Source organism: Phascolarctos cinereus, unplaced genomic scaffold (assembly GCF_003287225.1).
Source record: "Phascolarctos cinereus isolate Bilbo 61053 unplaced genomic scaffold, phaCin_HiC Scaffold_3;HRSCAF=262, whole genome shotgun sequence".
NCBI classification, from domain to species: domain Eukaryota; kingdom Metazoa; phylum Chordata; class Mammalia; order Diprotodontia; family Phascolarctidae; genus Phascolarctos; species Phascolarctos cinereus.
In genome coordinates, this window is record NW_027555736.1 from 233,578,830 (window position 1) to 233,599,832 (window position 21,003).

Sequence of the window (21,003 nt, forward strand, 5' to 3'; positions counted from 1 at the left end):
TTATTTGGAATATTCAATATATAGTAAATGGTTTAAAAACAGACAGATAATAGTAATACAAGCAAAAGTGGGAAAATTAACAGTAGCACTGGATGAGGTGAAGGCTTGGCAGAAAAGCTTCCCAAAGTGTTTCAATCTTTTTGGATTATATTTGGTGTTGGAGAATGTAGTACACTTGAAAATTTGAGGCAGGGAGTCAGCCCGAGGTGGAGAGGGGAAGGGTGGGAGTAGATTCTTCAGGGAATCATTTACATTCCCATGGAATTCTGGCTCCCTAGCAGCTTTATGTAAGATCCTTCACTTCCTACTGGGTACTCCCATTACCCCACCTTCTTTGCTGACTTAAGTCTGCCTCTATTCTGAAAACCAGCTCCTGCTCTTGGCACAAAGTACAAAGGGATCCCCAGGCTCAGAAAGTCTTTGGCTTGGGAATAAGTTTCTTGATTCTCTGCTTTAATTCTGTTACCCTGTGTTCTAGTCTTTTCCCCCAAACCAGGCCCCATTCTAAACTTCCTTACAGCTACCAAGGGCATCACTTCCTTCCAGGTAAGAATTCTAACTTCATTGTTAAAATAACTCCTCACTCTCCCTGACCCCACCTATCTAATCAGCTGCCAGATATTTCTTTTTCTACATCTCTCCCATCTACCTCCTCTCTGCTCACATAGCCAACACCACAGTTCAGGCCCTCATCCTCTTTCTCTGGACTATTACGATAGCATCCTAGTTCCTCTCCTGCCTCTAGTCTTCCCCCTCCCCCCAATCCATCCTCATTCATCTGCCACAGTTATTTTAATGTCTGGTCACATTACTGTCATATACAATAAACTCCAGTGGTACCCTACTGACTCTAAAATCAAACAGTATTTCATCTTTCTCCCTTTTAAGATGTCTATAGTTGTATAAGTTTTATAATGTATATTGTATATAATTTATAAATAAGCAAATATATATCAGAGACACTTAAAAAACTCTTTATATAACAAAAAAATGGAGAGATGATAATTCTAGAAGATAAGGTAAAAGCAGTGGGTAGTGGTAGTGACCTTACCCAGAAAGGGAAAATAAACTACTCAATGGCTCTGCATGGTGAGATCATGACATTTTGCTGGTGAAAAAATACTATGCTTCTAAAAGACATCTCCTTTGATCCTAAGTCATGAGATATGCCAGCAGAGGGCTTCTTCAAAATGATGTTCTGAATATGCTCTTAATATTTGGTCATCAACTTAAGTTGACTTCTTTACAACTGTAAACATGACTATGGGAACCTTATATTACAAGGATAGGATCACTGACTTAGAGTTGGAAGGCCACGTTGTCCAGATCTCTCATTTTATAAATATGGAAATCCGGGCCCCCAAAAAGTCAAGTCATTTGTCCAATGTTACACAGATTGTAACCAGCAAACCTAAGATCTGAACTCAGATCCTTGGACTCTACAGTTAACATTCTGTACTGTGCAATACTTCTAGCAAGGCAGACAAGCCTGGGCCTCAACTACCTTTTTTTTGGTTTCCTTTCAGGAGTAGGTGACTTTCAGCAACTTTGAGGTGGGTGTGTCCAGATTTGTGTCCTAGAGGCAGAGAGAGCCTGGGTTCATTGAATGAAGTTAAGGATAATTTCTTCTTTGGAGAAATGGCCAACAAGAAGTGGAGACCAATTCTCTGGCCTTGCTAGCTAAGAGATATGAATTTTGATCAAGTCAGAACAGGGCCAAGGTTAAATGCGAAATGTCTAAGCAGCAGACCTGTAAACTGCTCTATACTCATTAGAATGTAAGCTTTTGTAAGTAGGGATCATTTTCTTTATACTTGTGCTCCCATCACCAACTGATGAGATTATAACAGTAGTTATTAAGTTCCTGAAGCCTGTTTTAATTTGTTCTGTCAATTTATGCCGTAGGCTTATATGTTTAGCAGCAATAAAATATCTGATTTATATTGTATACTGAGTACTTTTTTACTTCTTTTAGGGAAAAACTAGAAGCGAGGCTAAGCCTAAACTTTAAATAATTTTAACTGCAATGGTCAGGGTTTAAAGGGGCAAAGAATGTGAGGAAAGGAAGCCTACCCTCCCACTCCCTCATTGGAGGTCAGGCTCTCCCAGGACTGCATGTCTGGGTCCAAAGCACAAGGGCCATTTGGAAGGGAGCAGATGTAATGACCAAAGCCTACTGGACCTAGCAATGTTTTCTTATTGTTACATATCCTCAGTAATTTTTTTCTTGAAATTGTGGATCTATCTTTTCTTTGGAAATTTAGATAACATTTTAATTCTTCCTGCTTTTTAACAGCAGAAGTCTTAACATTACTGCTGTATATACATATATACGTATACTATAAAAAATGGAATTTTTATTTTTATGCTTTTATGTTAATTCGTTATGCTAATTCCTTTACAAGCTCTATGTTTAAAGTTGAAAATATAGTTAAACATCTTTGTTTGTGGAAAACCTGCAGCTTATTAAATTTTTTTTCTAATTTTAAATTTGCTGTTTATTGCATTTCTTTTTTCCATAATTTTGTTCCCTTTTGATATATAGTTGTATTTCCTGTTATATTATTCTACTTTCTTCTCTCTCAATGAGGTTATCAGTTGAATTGTTTGCTTGTTTGTTTTGAATACTATTTCTATTTTTGGATTTCACTGATTTAGAAGTTGTTTTGTTTCCTTTCTCATTCTATGTACTGGCTTTCACTCTGTTTGATACACTGTACCTCTATATTGCATCATTTGCATTATGAATGGCTATTTGATCATGTCAAAGTGAACATTTTTAGTAATTGCCTGTTGGAATGCTGCTGTTGTCATTGCTTACAATTTGCATATGTGCTTCATTATATTTATCATGTCAACTGTCTTAGAGCATTTCCTTGATTCTGTATTGTATAAGATTCATCAATTAGTTCAGTTTCCTTTGATAATTGTTTGAATATAGGCATTATGGATCAATACTGTGGAAATGTGAGTCTGGCACTTGGAGAATTGCTCATGAATCTTAATACCTTATGAATATTAACATCCATCAGGGATTACTGATATTTAGGGGTAGATGTTGTCTTCACTGAAATATTATAAAAGCTTTGAAGGATGGAAGACAAGAATTGGAGGTCTGTAGGACTTGGTCCAGGTCCTGCTGGCTGTAACAAGATACTCCACACCTCCTGATTCCAGGCATTTTCCCTAACTGTCCCTCCTAACTGGAAAACTCTCCCTCTTCATCTCCGCCTCTTGGTTTCCCTGGCTTCCTTCAAATCTCAGCTAAAGTTCCATCTTCTTCAAAAAGTTTTTCCTGGTCCTTCTTAATCTCAGTCCCTTCCCTCTGAGATATCCTGCAAACACCTTGTTTGTACAGAGCTGTTTGCATGTTGTCTTCCTCCATCAAGCTGTGAGCTCCTTAAGAGCAAGAACATTTATTTGTTTCCTTTCTTTAAATCCCCAGTGCTTAACATGATGCGGGACACTTGACTTGAAGAATGACATAAAGACAGGAAATCCACTGAAGATGTATGCAACCATACAAGAGAGCTGCACTTTCTTTGTACAAATGAGTACTTTTCCTTTTTCTTTGATCTTTTTGGGATACAGACCTAGTGGTGGTATGGCTCAGTCAAAAGGTATGCATAGTTTTATAGCCCTTGGGTATAGTTCTAAATTATTCTCCAAAATGGTTGGACCAATTCACTACTCTACCAACAATGCATTAGTGTCCCAATTGTCCCACAACCTCTCTAACATTTATCATTTTTATTTTCTGTCATATTAACCAAATCATCAGCAATTCTTAATGGGGCTTTTCCACTTGGTTTCATGGAGGAGGCAGAGGAGGTGGAGGAGGAAGAGGAAAAGGAGGAAGAAGAGGAGGAGGAGGAAGAGGAGGCAGAAAAGAAGGAAGGAGAGAGAGAAAGAGAAGAGATGGAGAGAAAGAAGATGAACACAACTAAGTAATCTAGACCTTACACAGAACTTGCTAGGTTTTGAAGACTTGTTGGAGTCAATACATGAAATGGAAAGAAATCTCAAAGATGTTAGGAAGTCTTCCCATTTGCAAATATCTCAGGAACATCTGTCAATGTATGAGCTCAAGAAACAAGTCATAGAAGCCACACTAGTGATACAGATCCTAAGTCAGAAACCCACAAGAGACCTTTTGAAGGAAAGTGCCATGGGCAAATCCATTCCCCTTGGAAAGGTATCAGAACATGGAAATGGAGACCATGACAGAATGATACATGAATGCTGCCATCTGGAGAAAACCAGACAGATGGAACTACCTTCTGTTACAACTGAGGAAAAGATACAGGACGCATGCACCTGTGAGAATGCAGAACTGATGATGCAGAACCTGAGGATGCAGGACCAGCAAACAGGAAACAGAGACAAGGTTAGGTATGAGCTTATTAGCAACTCTATTCTTCCCCTCCCCCCACCCCCTGCCACCTTCCTAAGGTCTCTCTTGCTTTTTTTATTTTTAAAATTTTTTAAAAATAATGTTATTTTCCTTCAATTATATGTAAAGACGGTTTTTAACATTAACTTTTTTAAAATTTTAAGTTCCGTATTATCTCCCTCCCTCCTTCATCTCCCCCTTCCCTGAGATGGTAAGCAATTTGATCTTGTTCGATCATGCAAAACATATTACCATATTAGTCATGTTGTAAAAGAAGACACAGACCCAAAGGAAAACAAAACATGAAAAAAATAAAGTGAAAAATGATATGCTTAGATATGTATTCAGACTCCATCAGTTCTTTCTCTGAATGTGGACAATACTTTCCATCATGAGTCCTTTGGAACTGTCAGATCACTGTATTGCTGAGAATAGCTAAGTCATTCACAGTTGATTATCGTACAATATTGCTGTTACTGAGTACAATGTCCTCCTGGTTCTGATCACTCCACTTTGCCTCAGTTTGTGTAAGTCTTTCCAGGTTTTTCTGAAAGCATCCTGCTTATCATTTCTTATAGCAAAATAGTATTCCATCACAATCGTATACCACAACTTGTTCAACCATTCCCCAATTGATGGGCATCCCCTCAATTTCCAATTCCAATACAAGAAGAGTTGCTATAAATATTTTTGGTCCTTTTTCCATTTTTTTTTTAATCTCTTTAGGATACAGAGCTAGTACGGGTATTGCTGGATCAAAGGGTATGTAGTTTTATAGCCCTTTGGGCATACTCCCAAATTGTTCTCTAGAATGGTTGGATCAGTTCACAACTCTATCAATAGTGCATTAGTGTCTCAATTTTCGTTCCAACATTTATCATTTTTCTTTTCTGTCATATTAGCCAATTCTTCAGCAATTCTTAATGTGTCTTTTCTCCCCAGTCTCATGGAACTCTGAGGCTCAGTTTCCTCATCTGTTAAATGAAGGGACTGGATTCAAAGATGTCTAAGGTCTTTTCAAGTTCTAAATCTATGATACCCTGATCCTATAACCTTGTACAGAGGTTATAGTAAAGCATTAAGTATGTGGGCTGCACTGCTGTTCCAGACAGTGGAGCACAAGTAATCCTCATTTTCCAGTCACTTTACAAGACACACTTGAAGCAAATACCATTACAGTTTCTAGAAGGATTTGGCCTTAGAAGAACAAAAACTAATCATACTTGGGATACACTGAGATAACCTTGAAATTTCCCAAAGAAACGGCCAAGATTAACAAGGCAATGGATAATCTGGTTCTGCTGTGTCCAGACACACCGCAAACATCCATCAGAGGAATGTCGGCTCTCATTGCAACCAATTCACATCTGTTCAAGATATTAGCAGAATCTTGTAAACAGGACACTAGGCCCTAATATCTGCACATCTAAACTATCCATGCAGACTATGCAGAGGCACAGAAAGCATAGGGTCAGGGGGTAGCAATGAACATCCCAAGAGAACTAGCTCTGCAGCTGCCAAAGTAGGGATCCAGAGAAATTTCTCTCTGGGGGATTTCTCCAATAGTGGAAGAACGAAAGGAGTGGCTGAGTCAAAAGGTAATTATGTTTTCACTGCACGAGTGGGATGTTCCAGCTAAAAGCTCACATCCTACAGGAAGCCTTCTTCAACCTCTCTTAATTCTAGGGCCTTTCTTCTGTTAATTATTTCCTATTTATCCCATATATAGCTTGCTTTGTATACACAGTGGGTTTCTGACTTAGGATCTGTTTCTCTAGTGTGGCTTCTATGACTCGTGTCTTGAGCTCACACATTGACAGATGTTCCTGCGATATTTGCAACACTGTATATACAAATTGCGGGTGTTAGGAGTGTGATGCCCCTGCGATTCAGAAAATCCACATAAAATTTTTTGGTTCTCCCTTTGTACCAGAGAAAAAGTCTGAATTATTATGGTATTAAAAGATAAAATATATTGGCATTCTACAATACTATACATATATCTTATGCATTCCTGAGTTTCTAAACTTTTTCTGTGTCGTCCACAAAGCTTCCCAAAAATTCCTATTTAATTTCTTATGCCGACCCACGATACATCAAAAACATGATGGGGAAAGTCCTGATGTGGAAGGGATAACTGTATTTGTTTGCATGTTGTCTCTCCCATTAGACTGTGAGCTCCTTGAGGGCAGGGATTGTCTTTCGATTTTTTTTGTATCCTCAGTAAATAGCAGGGTCTGGAACATAGTAGGTGCTTAACAGGTGCTTACTGATTGATTAGCCCAGCTAGATTTTATCAGGTTAAGCATACATCCCAAGTATCTTAGGAAAATCCACCACTTCCCCAAGTTGGAGACATGAGCTACCTGCAAGTGTTGATGTAACCTTGATAAATCATTGTCTTTGGGAAGACCCTGGAAGAAAAGAGGAAGATGCTAGTGCTGGATTAGCTAGAGGAAAAGGCACATACACCACATATATGACTAAAGAGTTAAAAAGAGCAGAAGGGCAAGAAATGCAATGTTATTTTAAAATCCCTAAAGCCTTTCAGAGACTGTTAGACAGACTGACGTGAACAAGCTTTCAAAGATTCGGTCCACTGCCTCACACACACACCAGTGGTGGCTTCTGTAGATCCAAGCAAGACTTTTGCCCTATAAACCCACACCAGCTTGAAGGGCTTAGAAGCAATTCTCTACCAAGAACGTGATGGTCACCAGAAACCAGCTGAATTGAAAAGTAGAGGCTTTAATGACAAGGAGACTTGTTAGCCCAAACACAAGCTAGAACGCTTGGTTTTGAAGTAGGTTATCAATGACAATACTTATATTCTGATCAGTGCCAAGTTAGATTTGGTTTGCCAGAGACAGGTAGCAACACTAGCCAAATATGAACTCAGTATGACTGCCAGGGAAGACTAATAAGAATGAAGATGCCCTGTCCAGGAGGACATAGAACAATGAAGCTGTGTGGGGGCAGCTAGGTGGCATAGTGGATAGAGCACCGGCCCTGGATTCAGGAAGACCTGAGTTCAAATCCGGCCTCAGACACATAACACTTACTAGCTGTGTGACCCTGGGAAAGTCACTCAACCCCACTGCCTAGCCAAAAAAAAAAAAAAAAAAGAACAATGAAACTGTGGTGATACAGAAAGGAGTGAAAGCTACACATAATATTCAAGGAGATGGACTACAAGCAAACAGCAATGCAGATGACAGAGAGTGGGACTTCCACCAGACAACAGGCCAATAGGATATGCCAATAGGATACATGAACTTTATTTCACTCAAGGGACTGTAAGATCTAGTTGGAAGGGATCTTACAGCCCATTTAGTCTAAAGCCCTCATTTTACAGATAAGAAAACTGAGGCCCAGGGAGTTAAGTGATTTACCCAAGGTCATACAGGTAGAAAGTAAGGATGGGTGAGATTTCAACCCAGCTTCTCTGACTCCAAAGCCAGTTTGAACTGCTTATGGATGACTGGGGAAGAACAGTCTGAATAACACCTATGGGCAGATACGGGTGGCAATGCCACAGGACTCCTCTGAAGGTGCCTCACTGCTGAGACAATGGCAGAAGTTATGAACGGTGCAACAGAGTGCCAAACTGGATGTTCCAGAGTCCCCCACAGAGAACCAGGAGGCAGCTGGTACCACCCAGTGCACAGCACTCCAAGGCCATAAAAGCTTCATGTGATGAAAAGGGAAAAAGAAAGGGAATAAGTACTTATGTAATACCTATTGTGTGCCAGCACTGTGCTAAGCACTTCACAAACCTTATCTCATCTGATCCTCACAACAATCCTGCGATGTAGGATTTTACTATCTCCATTTTACAACTGAGAAAACTGAGGCAGACAGAAATTAAGTGACTTTCCCAGAGTCACACAGCTTGTAAGGATGTGAGGCCAAATTTGAACTCAGTTCTTCCTGACTCCAGGCCCCAGGCTCTATCTACTGTGCCACTTAGCTTCCTCCTATGGACCCAGAAAGGATCTTAGAGCTAGTAAGAAATAGGTTTTGCTGGCCCAATATGGCTTACACGTGTCACCAAGAAGTGTAAGACTTGTGCTTCTTGTATACAAAGAAAAGTACTAGCAGCTAGTGCTACACAGTTCTCAAACATAAATACCAGTAAACCTTTGGAAATTGTCTATACTGACTTCCTATCTCTGGAAGGAGACAGGAAGAGCACAAACCATATATTAATGGTAACCATGCACTTCACAAAGTTTGCAAAGGCACTGTTGTTCAGTCATTTGGTCATGTCCAACTCTTTGTGACGCTGTGGACCACAGCATGCCACCGCTGTCCATGGGGCTTTCTTGGCAAAGATACTGGAGTGGTTTGCCATTTCCTTCTCCAATTGACCAAGGCAAACAGAAGTTATGTGATTTGCCAAGGTCACACAGCTAGTAAGTGTCTGAGGTTGGATTTGAACTCAGGTCTTCCTGACTCTAGGCCAAGCCCTTTATCCACTAAGCCACCTAGCAGTCTCTTGTAAAGGCATACTCAACCAAAACCAGAAAACTTTCAAAGGTGGTAAAGAAGTATTTCTCAGTGTGTAGACTTCCTGCCAGGATACCTTCAAACTAAGGCCAAGACAATTAAAGTATACTACTCAAGGAGATATTAACTTTGCCTGGTATCAGTCTAGAACACCATACCACCTTTAAGAAGACTTCCAACTTGAACAGTTTGAATGAATATTGCTGAACATGCCAGAGGCACTGAGAGTTGAATAAAAATTTCAGTTGAGCCAACATGATACTTTCCCAGAACATGTGTACAACTCGACCAGGAATAATGCCACTGGCATTACATTCGACCTGCTGATGGTTAGGCATAAGCCAAGCCTTCCTACTGACTTGTTTTTTGAAGTCTGAGTAATAGAGAGACTGGAGACATTCACAACCAAGCACATCTCTCAACTCCTCTCAACTAACAGAAAAGCTAAACAAAGCTTATCACCTAGCTCGTGTCAGCCAGGAGAATGCTGACAGAAGTAAACAGTAGTGTGACACCTGAGTTCTTTGTTAAGACCTTCAATTAGGTGAGAGTTTTCCTGAGCAATTATGGTGTCCATGGGACACACAAACTGTCTGACTGATGGAAAGCTACTCCATACCTAGTTGTGGAGAGCATAGACAACTTGCAAAATCACCCCAGAGACTGAAATGGGCCCTTCAAAGATAATCTATATAGGTGAATGAGCTAGATTCTGTGATAAGCATGAAAAGATATAAAGATAAAGCATATGAAAACACTTATCTTCACACTCCAAACAAAACTGACCCTGCTATTTATGCCAAGACTTCCTAACCCAGACAACAACTAAGAAACAGACATTTCAAGAGAAGATTAGAACAATCTTCTGCCATGCTGGCCCCCTTCTCCCATTGTTGAGTTCTTTCTAGGACCTCCATTTTGAAGATAGGCCTAACCTACTTCATTCCCCTTCCAACTCTCTGGACTTTGAAATAACCTTCTCCTCTTCTCCCAATACCTACCTCTTCAGTTCCCTTTTTTATACTGCCTTACCCAATCAGAATGTTAGGTCCTTGAGGGCAGGGGGACTGTCTTCTTTCTTTCTTTCTTTTTTTTGCTTTTATTTGCATCCCCATCAATTAGCACATAGTGAACACTTAATAAATGCGTGTTGCCTTGCTGGTCTCAAGCAATACTTTATACTATGTTGTATCTTTTGTATGTACTATTAATATTTATTTATTGTGAATAGCACCTGGGACACCCAAGTTAATCATATTTGTTTTATCATATGCCGATGTTCATGTTGATGTTGTACTCTATAATTAAAAATGTCAGGTGTACGGCAGCTGATTTGCAAGGAACTGCAAAATTTCAAACCCCAGGCATGAATGTAGCGGGCTTTTGTGATGGAGTCTGGCTGCATGGATTCATGGGAAATGTAGCTTCAAGGAGATAGAGTTGATTTCTTCTCACTCTAGAAGAAACTCAAAGCCTCTCACAAGAGTGATGCTCAAAGATAAGTGTAGGAATTTGGGGGTTTGTGGCAGAGGCAAGGAAGGGGTGCTTAGCAGCACAAGTGGCTACAGCAACAGCACCTGTAATATCATGGAACTATGGGAAGATCAGCAGGATAGCCTTTGTCCACTAGTGCAGGTGGAATACTATAACTGGAGTGCGGGGAGTACCTGATCTTTAGTGAACCTTCTCCTGGCTGAGAATCTAGGTGCCATTTTGCTCCTATTCCTATTTCTGTATAAGAGGACAGATATATAACCCAGAGTTTCTTTTTCTTTAAAGTAGCTGTATTTGTTGAAAAAGCAGTACTTTTAAAAGGAGCTCCCTGTGGATAAAGTCTGAGCTATTTTAATTTCATTTGATTCATACATGTTCTTCACTGTGAACGGGTACTTAAGGAACAAAGAACAGTCTATAGTTTTGGTATGCAGAGATTCAGGAAGGACCAAGGATTCAGACCTGGTCCTAAAGTGCCAGGCTTTCTCCTGGTTGGGAGCCAAAACAAGAAAGAATCCTAAGATTCTGATTTACTGATTTTGAATAAATTTCCTAAAAGAAAGAACCAAACTGGACCTGGGGCTTTCCTTTGGCCCCCCCTCCAGGTAAACCAAGTTAGAATACTTTTATTGTCTGGGAAAAAGGCTGGGTCACCTGGGCTCACTCACCCTTTCCTCCCAACCCAAACACATGAGCAGAAAAAAATCTTTGCAGGAATGGAGTCAAAGGTGGTAACTAGGGAACAAGAACTGTCCTATGGGAAGGGAAAACATGCGGCTGGTCCTGGCTGGTAATACCCACATTCCAAAGGTGGAGGGTAAGGGGAGAGGAGATTTTTTTCCCCCTTTCACCCTCAAATTCAAAACCAGACAGCTATAATGTCACATAAGTATTCCATGGATTTCAGGCTGGGTTTTTTTCCATTCTAACTCAAAGAGATGGTATCTCTACTTGCCTGAAGCAACTCAGGCCAAAACCATCCGAGGACCAAAAGGGAAGGAAAGGCATATGACAAAATTTGCTATCAACTTGTTTTGGCAGCAGTTGCTTTCTTGTCTTTCTCCTTTGCACAGACAGGAGAAATCTGGTTGGGATTTAGAACAGAACTAAATGTACCAATGCAGAATCCAGTATCTTCATTAACCGGCAATCAATACACTTAGGTATTAGTAAAGCATATCTGTATCTTCAGTAATCACACATCAAAAGCACTCTGCATTTAAAGAGGCATGGCATGATCAAAAAACTGTACCCAGGGGAAAAAAAAAGAAGAGCTTTTGCTGGAAGGAAAACTGACCCATGGGAGTGGACATAGTCTAAGTTTAGCCATGGGCAGCAGATATTCCCTGATGCTGGCTAGAAAGGACAGTCAAAAATAGGCCACTGGCCCTTCTGAATAAACATCATACTCTACCTCATATTCAGATTCCAATGACACCTTATTCCTTTTCAGTTTTTCTTCAAGTTCTGGATCAAGCTGTAGACAAACAGAGACGAGAACCACATGAGTTATTTACGCCTGAAAGAACTGATTTTATTTTGTAAAAGCTGGGAGAGGACGGCTGTTCTAGGGGTTGAGAGTGTGGAGAGCTTGAGGTGGGATGCCGTGTGCTATATAATTTTGTCCCTTTCCAGCCTGATCTGTTATTACCCTCCAGGTAAACAAAGAATGTACCCAGAAAGCTTTTTTTTTTTTTTAGTATGAAAGTATAAAGCATACTTTTATAAGAAAATCATCTCTGTCATAGCCACTGTGATGTGGTGGTAGAAGATTATTTGTGCACAGTGCTTCTAAATGTGGAGGGAAAAAAATCCATTTTAAAGAAAAATTTATTTTTTAAAATATAATGAACTTGATAATCACCAACACACTGATCATTTCCGTATACACCAAAGGAAAGAAAAAGAGGATTTTGGATGAATCTAAATCTTTCTTACTTAGAGCTTGTTTTTCTCTAAGTAAATAATAAATACGACCTGGTAGTTTCACAATTGTTTCATTTGTATCTTTCCGAACTTCTTTCTGCTCTCTTCTGTATATTTGATGGAATTTGCTTCTTGCTGGCTTTTGTGTCCACGGTGTCGTTATGCCCCATTCCAAAGAATTAAAGCTCTCCCTTGTAACAAATATGCATGAACAGCCAAGTCAATCCACACACAGGCTGTGTCTGAGAACGCCTCTCTCCTTCTTTATCACTAGTCGATTACTTCTACATCATGGGAAGTAGGTTACTCATTGGACTTTTGAAGTTTTGGTTAATCATTGCTTTAATCAGCATTCTTCTATCTTTCAAAGTGGTTTTCCATCATAATGTTGGAGTTACTGTGAAACTGTTATCCTGATTCTGTTCACTTCATTTTGCATCAGTTATTACAAGTTGGCTCAGGTTTTTCTGAATTTCTTATAGCACAATATTATTCCATTACATTCATATATCATAATCTATTCAGCCATTCCACAAGTGAAAGGTACGCGTTTAGTTTCTAGTGTTTTGCTACTACAAAAAGTGCTGATATAAATATTTTTGCACTTATGGGTCCTTTCCCTACCAATGATTCTTTGAGGCCTGCCTAATACTGGTATTATTAAGTCAAAAGATATGCATAATTTATTTAGTGATTTTTGAAGTATGGTTCCAAGAGGTTTTCCAATATGGTTGGACCAATTAATTTACAACACCACCAACAATCCAAGAGAGTACCTATCCTCCAACATTCTCACTTTCATTTTTTGTCATCTTGGACAAACTGACAGATGTGAGGGAGCATCTCAAAGTTGTTTAAATTTGTATTTCTCTTATTAGTAGTAATCCATAGCATTTCTATATGCTACATGGCAATTTGCATGTTTTTCTCTCAAGAACTATCATTTATTTATTTATTGGGGAATACTGTTTGTTGTTAAATATTTGAATCAATTCCCCATATATCTTGAAAATCAGACTTTTATCAAGGAAATTTGCTGTTCCCGATGAACTGCATGTCTTTTGATTTTAAATGCACTAATTTTGTGTAAAATCTTTTCAATTTTATGTAATCAAAACTGCTTCATTATGTGGTCTTCTTTAACCGTTGTTTGGTCAAGGTACCTCTTCCCCTATGTAAAATTTTGAAAGGTATCACTTTCTCAGTTCTTCTGATTTGTTTATGATATCCGTTTGGAACTTACTGTGGTATATGGCCTGAAATGGTGGTCTAACCCTAATTTCCATCAGACTACCTTCAAGTGTTACAGCAAGTTTTGTTAAATAGCGAGTCCTAACTCCAGGATTCGCTGCCCTCAGTTTCATGGAACACTGTCCTACTATGTTCATTTGCTTGGACATCTTGAAATGGATGTCCTATAGAAATCTCAAACTCAGTAGATCCAAAATAGGCCTCATCTTAGCTTCGTACTGTACCTGGAACATCGTGGACACTATATAACTGCTTGCTCCCTTCCCTTTTTCTTCCCTGTTTTCTCTTTCCCCTCAAACTCTCCTCACCTCCAAACTTCCCTGTCATTGTCAAGAGCACCACCAACCTCCCAGTCACTCAGACTTGCAACCTCAGGTAAAACTCACTCCATATATTCACTCTGTCACTTACTCTTTCTACCTTCACAACATCTCTTCTATTTATCCTCTTCCCTCTAACTTAGAAAGCTGCCACCCTGGCACAGGCCCCCATCACCTCAGGCCTGGACTACTGGAATAACCTTCTGGTTGTATAAACTCTTCTCACATATCTGAATTGTGAGAAAGAATACACTCCTCTGTCTCCTCCCTCATCTCTTCCCCTAATGCATTCCTTTTTCTTCCTCCCTGAAAACCATCAAAATAGAACACTACCACTCTCTTTTTCCTGCAGGCTCCTTCTGTGACCCTAGAAGACAACAGAGTTTCGAAAGGACACTTGTTTCTTCTTACTCATTGTCATGTGCGAAAGGAACAATATTCTAAGGCCCTGTCCCATAAAAACTGCCCTGTGATTTTATCAGCCCAGTGGATGAAGAGGCAGATCATGTATGTAGCTTCCCAAAGGACCTGGACAACACACAAGTCAGGAGCTCCTTCCTCAGGCTTCTACCTGGCATACCCAGCATTGTGAACACAAAGGCAGGAGATACACCAATCAAATCAATGCCATTTCCCTGCTGAATATCCTTTTTCCTACTATGTCTAAGTAAATCTTTTAATAACTCTTAGAAGCTCTACTAGCATCACATTTCATTCCAATTCTCAAACAGAAGCACCAGACTGGCCTAAATCAGGCCAGGCCTACATCAATTGGTAAATTAGCAAAATAGAATTGGAATAGCCTCACCAAAATTAAGGAGGTTAAGATCTTAAACTTGAGTTCTAAATTGGAATTTAGAGATTCTCTCAGGATTGGACTGAAAGAACTGCTTGGAACTTTTTATATGGCATCTGGGAGGGCACTGGGAACTACACCAAGAAGACTTTGTTAGGACTCTTTGGTGCAAAACATTGAAGGAACCACTTGAAAAAAACAGTTCTTGATCCTCTCCAGGAATGCAAAGACCTGCCTAGAACTAGTAATATGAACAATGCATCTGAGTTCATTTGGAATTATGCAAATAAAATTACTAAAATGTCCATACCCTTAATTCAGGAATTCCCACTGTGGGGCATATAACCCAAGGAGTTCATGGACAAAAAGAAAGGCTCCATATATATATATGTCAAAATATTTATAGCACTACTTTTTTTGTGATAACAAATAAGTGGAAACAAAACAGATGTCCACTGATTGGGGAGATGGGCTAAACAAACTGATATATGAATGTAATGGAATATCACTACGCTGTAAGAAGTGACAAGTATGATGACTAGAGAAGCATGGGAAGATGTGCATGAACTGATATAGAATAAAGTAGAGTCAAAAAAAATAATACATACAATGTCCACAACAATGTAAATGAAAAGAACATCCATCATAAAAAAATAAAAATTGAACACTGAAAAAAATGCAAAGAATAAGCAAAGCCCCCAAAAAGAGATATGAGAAGATACCTACCCCTCCTACTCCTTAACAGAGGTGGGAATTCCAAGAGGGTGAACACTGCATATATGTCAATTTTTTTCAATGTACTGATTAGTTTTATTGATTTTTTCACTTTTTTATTTCTTTAAAAGAATTCTCTTTTATATAAGATAGCTCTCTGGGGAGATGAAAGAGGAATAGATATTGTAAGATATTTAGGCAATGTAAAAACAAAAGACAGCAATGAAAATTTACTTAGAACATTAGTGTTCTGTAAAAAATGATAAACATCACGAATACAGAGAAGCACAGAAAAAACTATGAACTGAAGCAAAGTGATGTAAGCAGGGCCAGGAAAGTCATATAAATAGTAACTACAACAATGTAGAGGGAAAGAACAAACTGCAAATGAAGCAAAATTGAATATAAAGACCAAGTCTGGCACCAAAGAAGAGACCTAAGAAGATGTCTCCTCCATTTCCTTTGTCCAAAGGGGTGGGGGTGGGAGGGAAGTAAGAGGGGGAAGGAGCAGAAGGTTCCATACACGAAGAATATTGCATATTGGCTTTTTTTCAGAGAGAAGTGATTTTCTGCATTTTTTTCTTAAAAAAAAGTAATTTGTTCTATAAGTGATGGTTCTCTAGAATAGAGGGTAGAGGGACTGGTTGCCAAGGGAAATGGAGGCAATATAATAACAAAAGATAGCAATAAAAATCTATTTTGTGGAAGGAGGTGCTACATTGGTCTAAAAAATTTTAAAGCTTTCTCTCCTTCTTCCTCTGTAACTCTCTTCTTTCTCACCTCCAGTGAGGGGTGAGTAAGGGAGAGCTCTGTAGAATGTGCCCCCAGGACAAGGCCCAGCAGTGAAATCAGCACCCACAGCAGCCTCAGCCACAAGGGAGGCAATATTCAGGTTCCATCACTGGCTATCCCTCACAGCAGGGCTTGGCTCAGCAAAGTGGAGAAGAGCTCTGACTTTTGAAAGCAGTGGCACTCAGACTGTGTACAAGGCAGGAGGGGCAGTATTCATGTTCCAACAATGACATGCCCCCACCTATGATAGTGTTCTGCCAGGCACAGGGCAGGGCTAAGGGCCCAATTGTTACAGCACCTGCAACAGTACTCACGCTTTGGCAAAGGGGAAGAGCAACAATGTCTGGGAACATGGGGACAGCGCTCAGCCCTGGCACAGCTAAAGCGGTGTGTGTGTAATTGAGGACTGTTCAGGGGGAGTGGGAAGGGTGTGTGTGCACAAATCACCAGATCCCTGCACAAGTCATGGTTAATCCCCCAAACTGAAGGGGCCTATCAGGCTGGCCTGAATTTCAAACCTGAAACACAGGACCGACCTGAAATAAGCCTAGGAAAGAATGTAAGTACACAGACTATAGCCCTTCCAAGTGATAAAATACATTTGTTTTTCTCAGTTTCTCTTTAAGCACTGCGTTTGCAATGCAAAGTATGGCTCAGTTTTATCTATTCATCTTTGACTCAGAAGTTCTGGATTTTAACTTTGACAATCCTGGGTGTCATTTAATTTGGGATTCTTCCAGGAGTTCAGAGTCTTTCTATTTCACTCTGCCCTCTGCTTCTAATACATCTGAGCAATTTTTGCTTTCTTGAAATATGACCTCCAATTTGGGAGGGGTTGGCAGGGGGCGGGGAGGGGAATGTTGGGCATAGTTTTAGAGTCTGATTCTTAATTCTCTCTCTTTGACCTATTTTCCAGGTCAGTTATTTTTGCTAGTAAATATCTTACATTTTCTTTTACTTTTTCAATCTTTTGACTTTATTTAACCTGCTTCAAATATCATTTTTCGTATTGATCTCTTATTTTGCTGATAATTTTTTATCTTGTTTCACTTATTCCAACCATTTTGGAGTCTTTGTGGTCAAGCCAAGCCCAGAAGCTCTCTGTACTTGTGGAATTTCTTTCTTCTTCTAGGTTTGCTTCTTGGGATTCTTTCGATCCAAAGTATTTCTTCATTGTATTCAGCATTTTCATCAGCTTACTCATATCTTCAGCCTCAGCTCCTATTTTGAAACTATTTGCCAGGGCCAGGCTCTTCATACACTTGGATACAATGGTCAGGATCTATTTGGTTTTGTCCCAGATTTTTATTTCCAGCACTCTCACCAATAAGTTCTACCTCACCTGGCATATCTGAGCTCAGAGCACTAGAAGGCTTCAGGCCTGCAGAGCATTCCTGATGAGGGTGGTACAGGCCTCCAGCCTCCTGGGAACAACCCCTAGCAGAATGATACTGGCTTCAGGTCCCACTGGAGCATCTCTGCTCTTACTGCTGCAGGATTCAAGCCTCCTGGAGCTTCTTTGATCAGACAGTCACAGAGGCCACCCTGGAGTATCTCTGTTCAGAACACAGCTGAGTTTCAAGCCTGTTTTACTTGAGCTTGAGTTGGATTCCTTGGCGATACCTCCCTCTGCTCACATGCTTCTCGCTGTCTTTTTGTGTAGTACTAAGCAGGACACAGGAGCATGTGAATGAGATGATGAAATGTCTATAGTGGTCACTAGCCACACCTCCCTACTTAAGTCTTATTACCAAAAAAAAAAAAAAAAAAGGTGAAGGGCCCTTTGTCCATGTTTAATTCATTACACAAACTACTTGCAGAGTTTTAAAGAATACATTATTGGATTTATAGAGTTTTTTTAAAATGCAAATTATTTCAAAATACCCTTGAAGATTTTGCTTTGTTACTCTGTCACTAAAAAGCTAAGCTCCACCTAAACAGCTGGTATTTAAAATCTTTGAATTTCTAGGCACCTAGATGGTACAATAGGTAGAGAAGACTTGAGTTCAAATCCTGCCTCAGAGACTTACTATCTGTACAACCCTGGGAAAGACAATTGACCTCTGTCAGTTTCTGCTTCCTCAACCATAAAATAATGAAAGTAAAAGCATCTACACTTTGCAGAGTTGTCATAAGGATCAAAGGTAAAGTGTTCTGCCAACTTTCAAGTTCTATATAAATGTCAGCTCTTATTAGCTATTCTTTCCTAATTATTGATAGATACTTTTATTTTATTTTATTTTTTTTGGCTAGGCAATGGGGTTAAGTGACTTGCCCAGGGTCACACAGCTAGCTAGTCAGTGTTATATGTCTGAGGCGAGATTTGAACTCAGGTCCTCCTGAATCCAGGGCCGGTGCTCTATCCACTGTGCCACCTCGCTGACCCGATAGATCCTTTTAGATCTCTGATGGCATATATGTGGAAGAGATGGCCTCCTCTATGAACTTCCATGTCACAAGCTATTTTTCCATGGAATAAATATTTTTCAGGCTCTTTTCCTATTCAAAGGTGTCAAACACTGACAGCAGGGAGATCTACCCTCTTGAGATCCAACATGGGTCCCTAAGTTGTTTTCAAAGAAAACTATATTCATCCTGCTCAGCTCTGCTCAGGCTGTCGAAATATCTGCTCTCAATTATGGAGCCATTTAACAAACCCCACTTTCATTTAAATGGTAACTCTCATACTGAACTGGCATTCTTTCTCCCTTTGAAACTATTAACATGGTATACAGCCTTCACAATGCAAATAAGTAATCTTATACTATGTACTAGCTTTAATAATGATGACAATAGTTTATGGTTGTATAGTACTTTTATGTTTTACAAAGCACTTAAATATACATTAAGAACACAAATAGAAAATCTGATTTGGTTCTCCATCTTTCCGGTCTCCAACTTGTACTCATTTTGCTACAGTTCAAAGCACAAAAGGAATAAAATACATCTCATTTCCCAGAAGCCAAGAAAACCTTAATGTAACATCAAAATGCAAGAACTAACACGAACAAACCTAGGTGTAAATATTTGGGAAATCACCTTTAAAAAGGATTGGGGGGGTGGGGCGGAGCCAAGATGGCAGAGTGCAAGCAGTGACTTGCTTGAGCTCTGCTACAAACCCCTCCAAATACTCATAAAAAATGGCTCTAAACAAATTCTGAAGCAGCAGAACCCACAAAAGGACAGAGTGAAACAAATTTCCAGCCCAAGACAACCTGGATGATTGATCAGAAAGGTGTATCGCGTCGGGCTGGGAGCACAGCACGGCATGGGCGTGCAGGCCTCAGTAAACCTGGAGCAGGCCTCAGAGGACTGAATCTCACGCAGCTGTGGAGGTTTCCAGACTTCTCAATCCATGAATGCCAAAGACAACTCAGAAGGTCAGTGAGAAAAGTCTGTTTCTGTCAGTGGTCAGAGAGGAAGGCGGGGTTTCAGCTCCATTCCCCAAGAGCGTGGCCCTAGGGGGGGCAGCTACTTCCCCGAGCTTCCAGCCCACAGACTGAGGGGGAATCCAGTGGCTGATCAGAGAGGGACTGCAGGGATCTCTTTGCCAATGCTGAGGCAGGAATCTTTTGCTTTGCCCGTGTGTGGATCTGGGTCACAGTTCTGGGCGGCAGTGCTGGGGTGAGGAGGAGCGCTGGTGTGCTGGAGCTTGGAGTGGCTGTGGAGAGGAACCCCTCCTCACAGTTACGGGACAGAAAGGAATACTTGTGGTCACAGGCCAGGAAAGGAGTAAACACCTCGCCCCTTATCATACCACCTTGGAAGAACTGAAAATTTACAGGTCCCTACAAGTATCTCTGAAAACAGTTACACAAACCCCTGAAGCTTGGGACAGTACACTGTCCACACTGGAAGCAGACTCTTACCTTAACAAGGACTTTAAAACTCAAGTAATTGGCCAGGATCATGAACAAGCAATGCAATAAGAGTCAGACTGTATTATCTTACTTTGGTGAAAAAGGAGATCAAAACATACAACCAGAAGAAGACAACAAAATCAAAGCTCCTACATCCAAAGCCTCCAAGAAAAATATGAATCAGTCCCAGGCCTTGGAAGAGCTAAAAAGGGATTTGGAGAAGCAAGTAAGAGAAGTAGAGGAAAAACTGGGAAGAGAAATGAGATTGATGTAAGAAAATCATGAAAAACAAGTCAACAGCTTGCTAAAGGAGACCCAAAAAAATACTGAAGAAAATAACACCTTAAAAAACAGCCTAACCCAAATGGCAAAAGAGGTCCAAAAAGCCAATGAGGAGAAAAATGCCCTAAAAAGAAAAACTGGCCAAATGGAAAAGGAAGTCCAAAAGATTACTGAAGAAAATACTTCCTTAAAAATTAGGATAGAGCAATTGGAAGATAGTGACTTTATAAGAAATCAAGACACTGTAAAACAAATCCAAAAGAATGAAAAATTAGAAAACAATGTGAAATATCTCATTGGAAAAGCAACTGACCTGGAAAATAGATCCAGGAGACAGAATTTTAAAATTATTGGACTATCTGAAAGCCATGATCAAAAAAAGAGCCTAGACATCATCTTTCAAGAAATTAGCAAGGAAAACTGCCCTGATATAGTAGAACCAGAGGGTAAAATAGAAATGGAAAGAATCCACAGATCTCCTCCTGAAAGAGATCCCCAAAGGAAAACTCCTAGGAATATTGTAGCCAAATTCCAGAGTTCCCAGGTCAAGGAGAAAATATTACAAGCTGCCAGAAGGAAACAGTTCAAGTACTGTGGAAACACAATCAGGATAACAGAAGATGTAGCAGCTTCTACATTAAAGGACCGCAGGGCATGGAATATAAT

General features: G+C 40.0%; 1 protein-coding gene across 2 annotated transcripts in view; it reads right to left on the reverse strand.

The window, feature by feature from the left end:
• Positions 1-21,003, reverse strand: part of COX16 (cytochrome c oxidase assembly factor COX16) — a 123,564-nt gene that overhangs the window by 28,552 nt on the left and 74,009 nt on the right. Inside the window, exon 3 of one of the 2 annotated variants that reach the window (XM_020986410.2) lies at positions 11,811-11,873. The exons of the other annotated variant lie outside the window; for it this stretch is intronic. Coding sequence (XP_020842069.1) covers positions 11,811-11,873 — 63 coding nt within the window. The remainder of the gene's footprint in view (positions 1-11,810; positions 11,874-21,003) is intronic. 2 annotated transcript variants of the gene reach the window in all.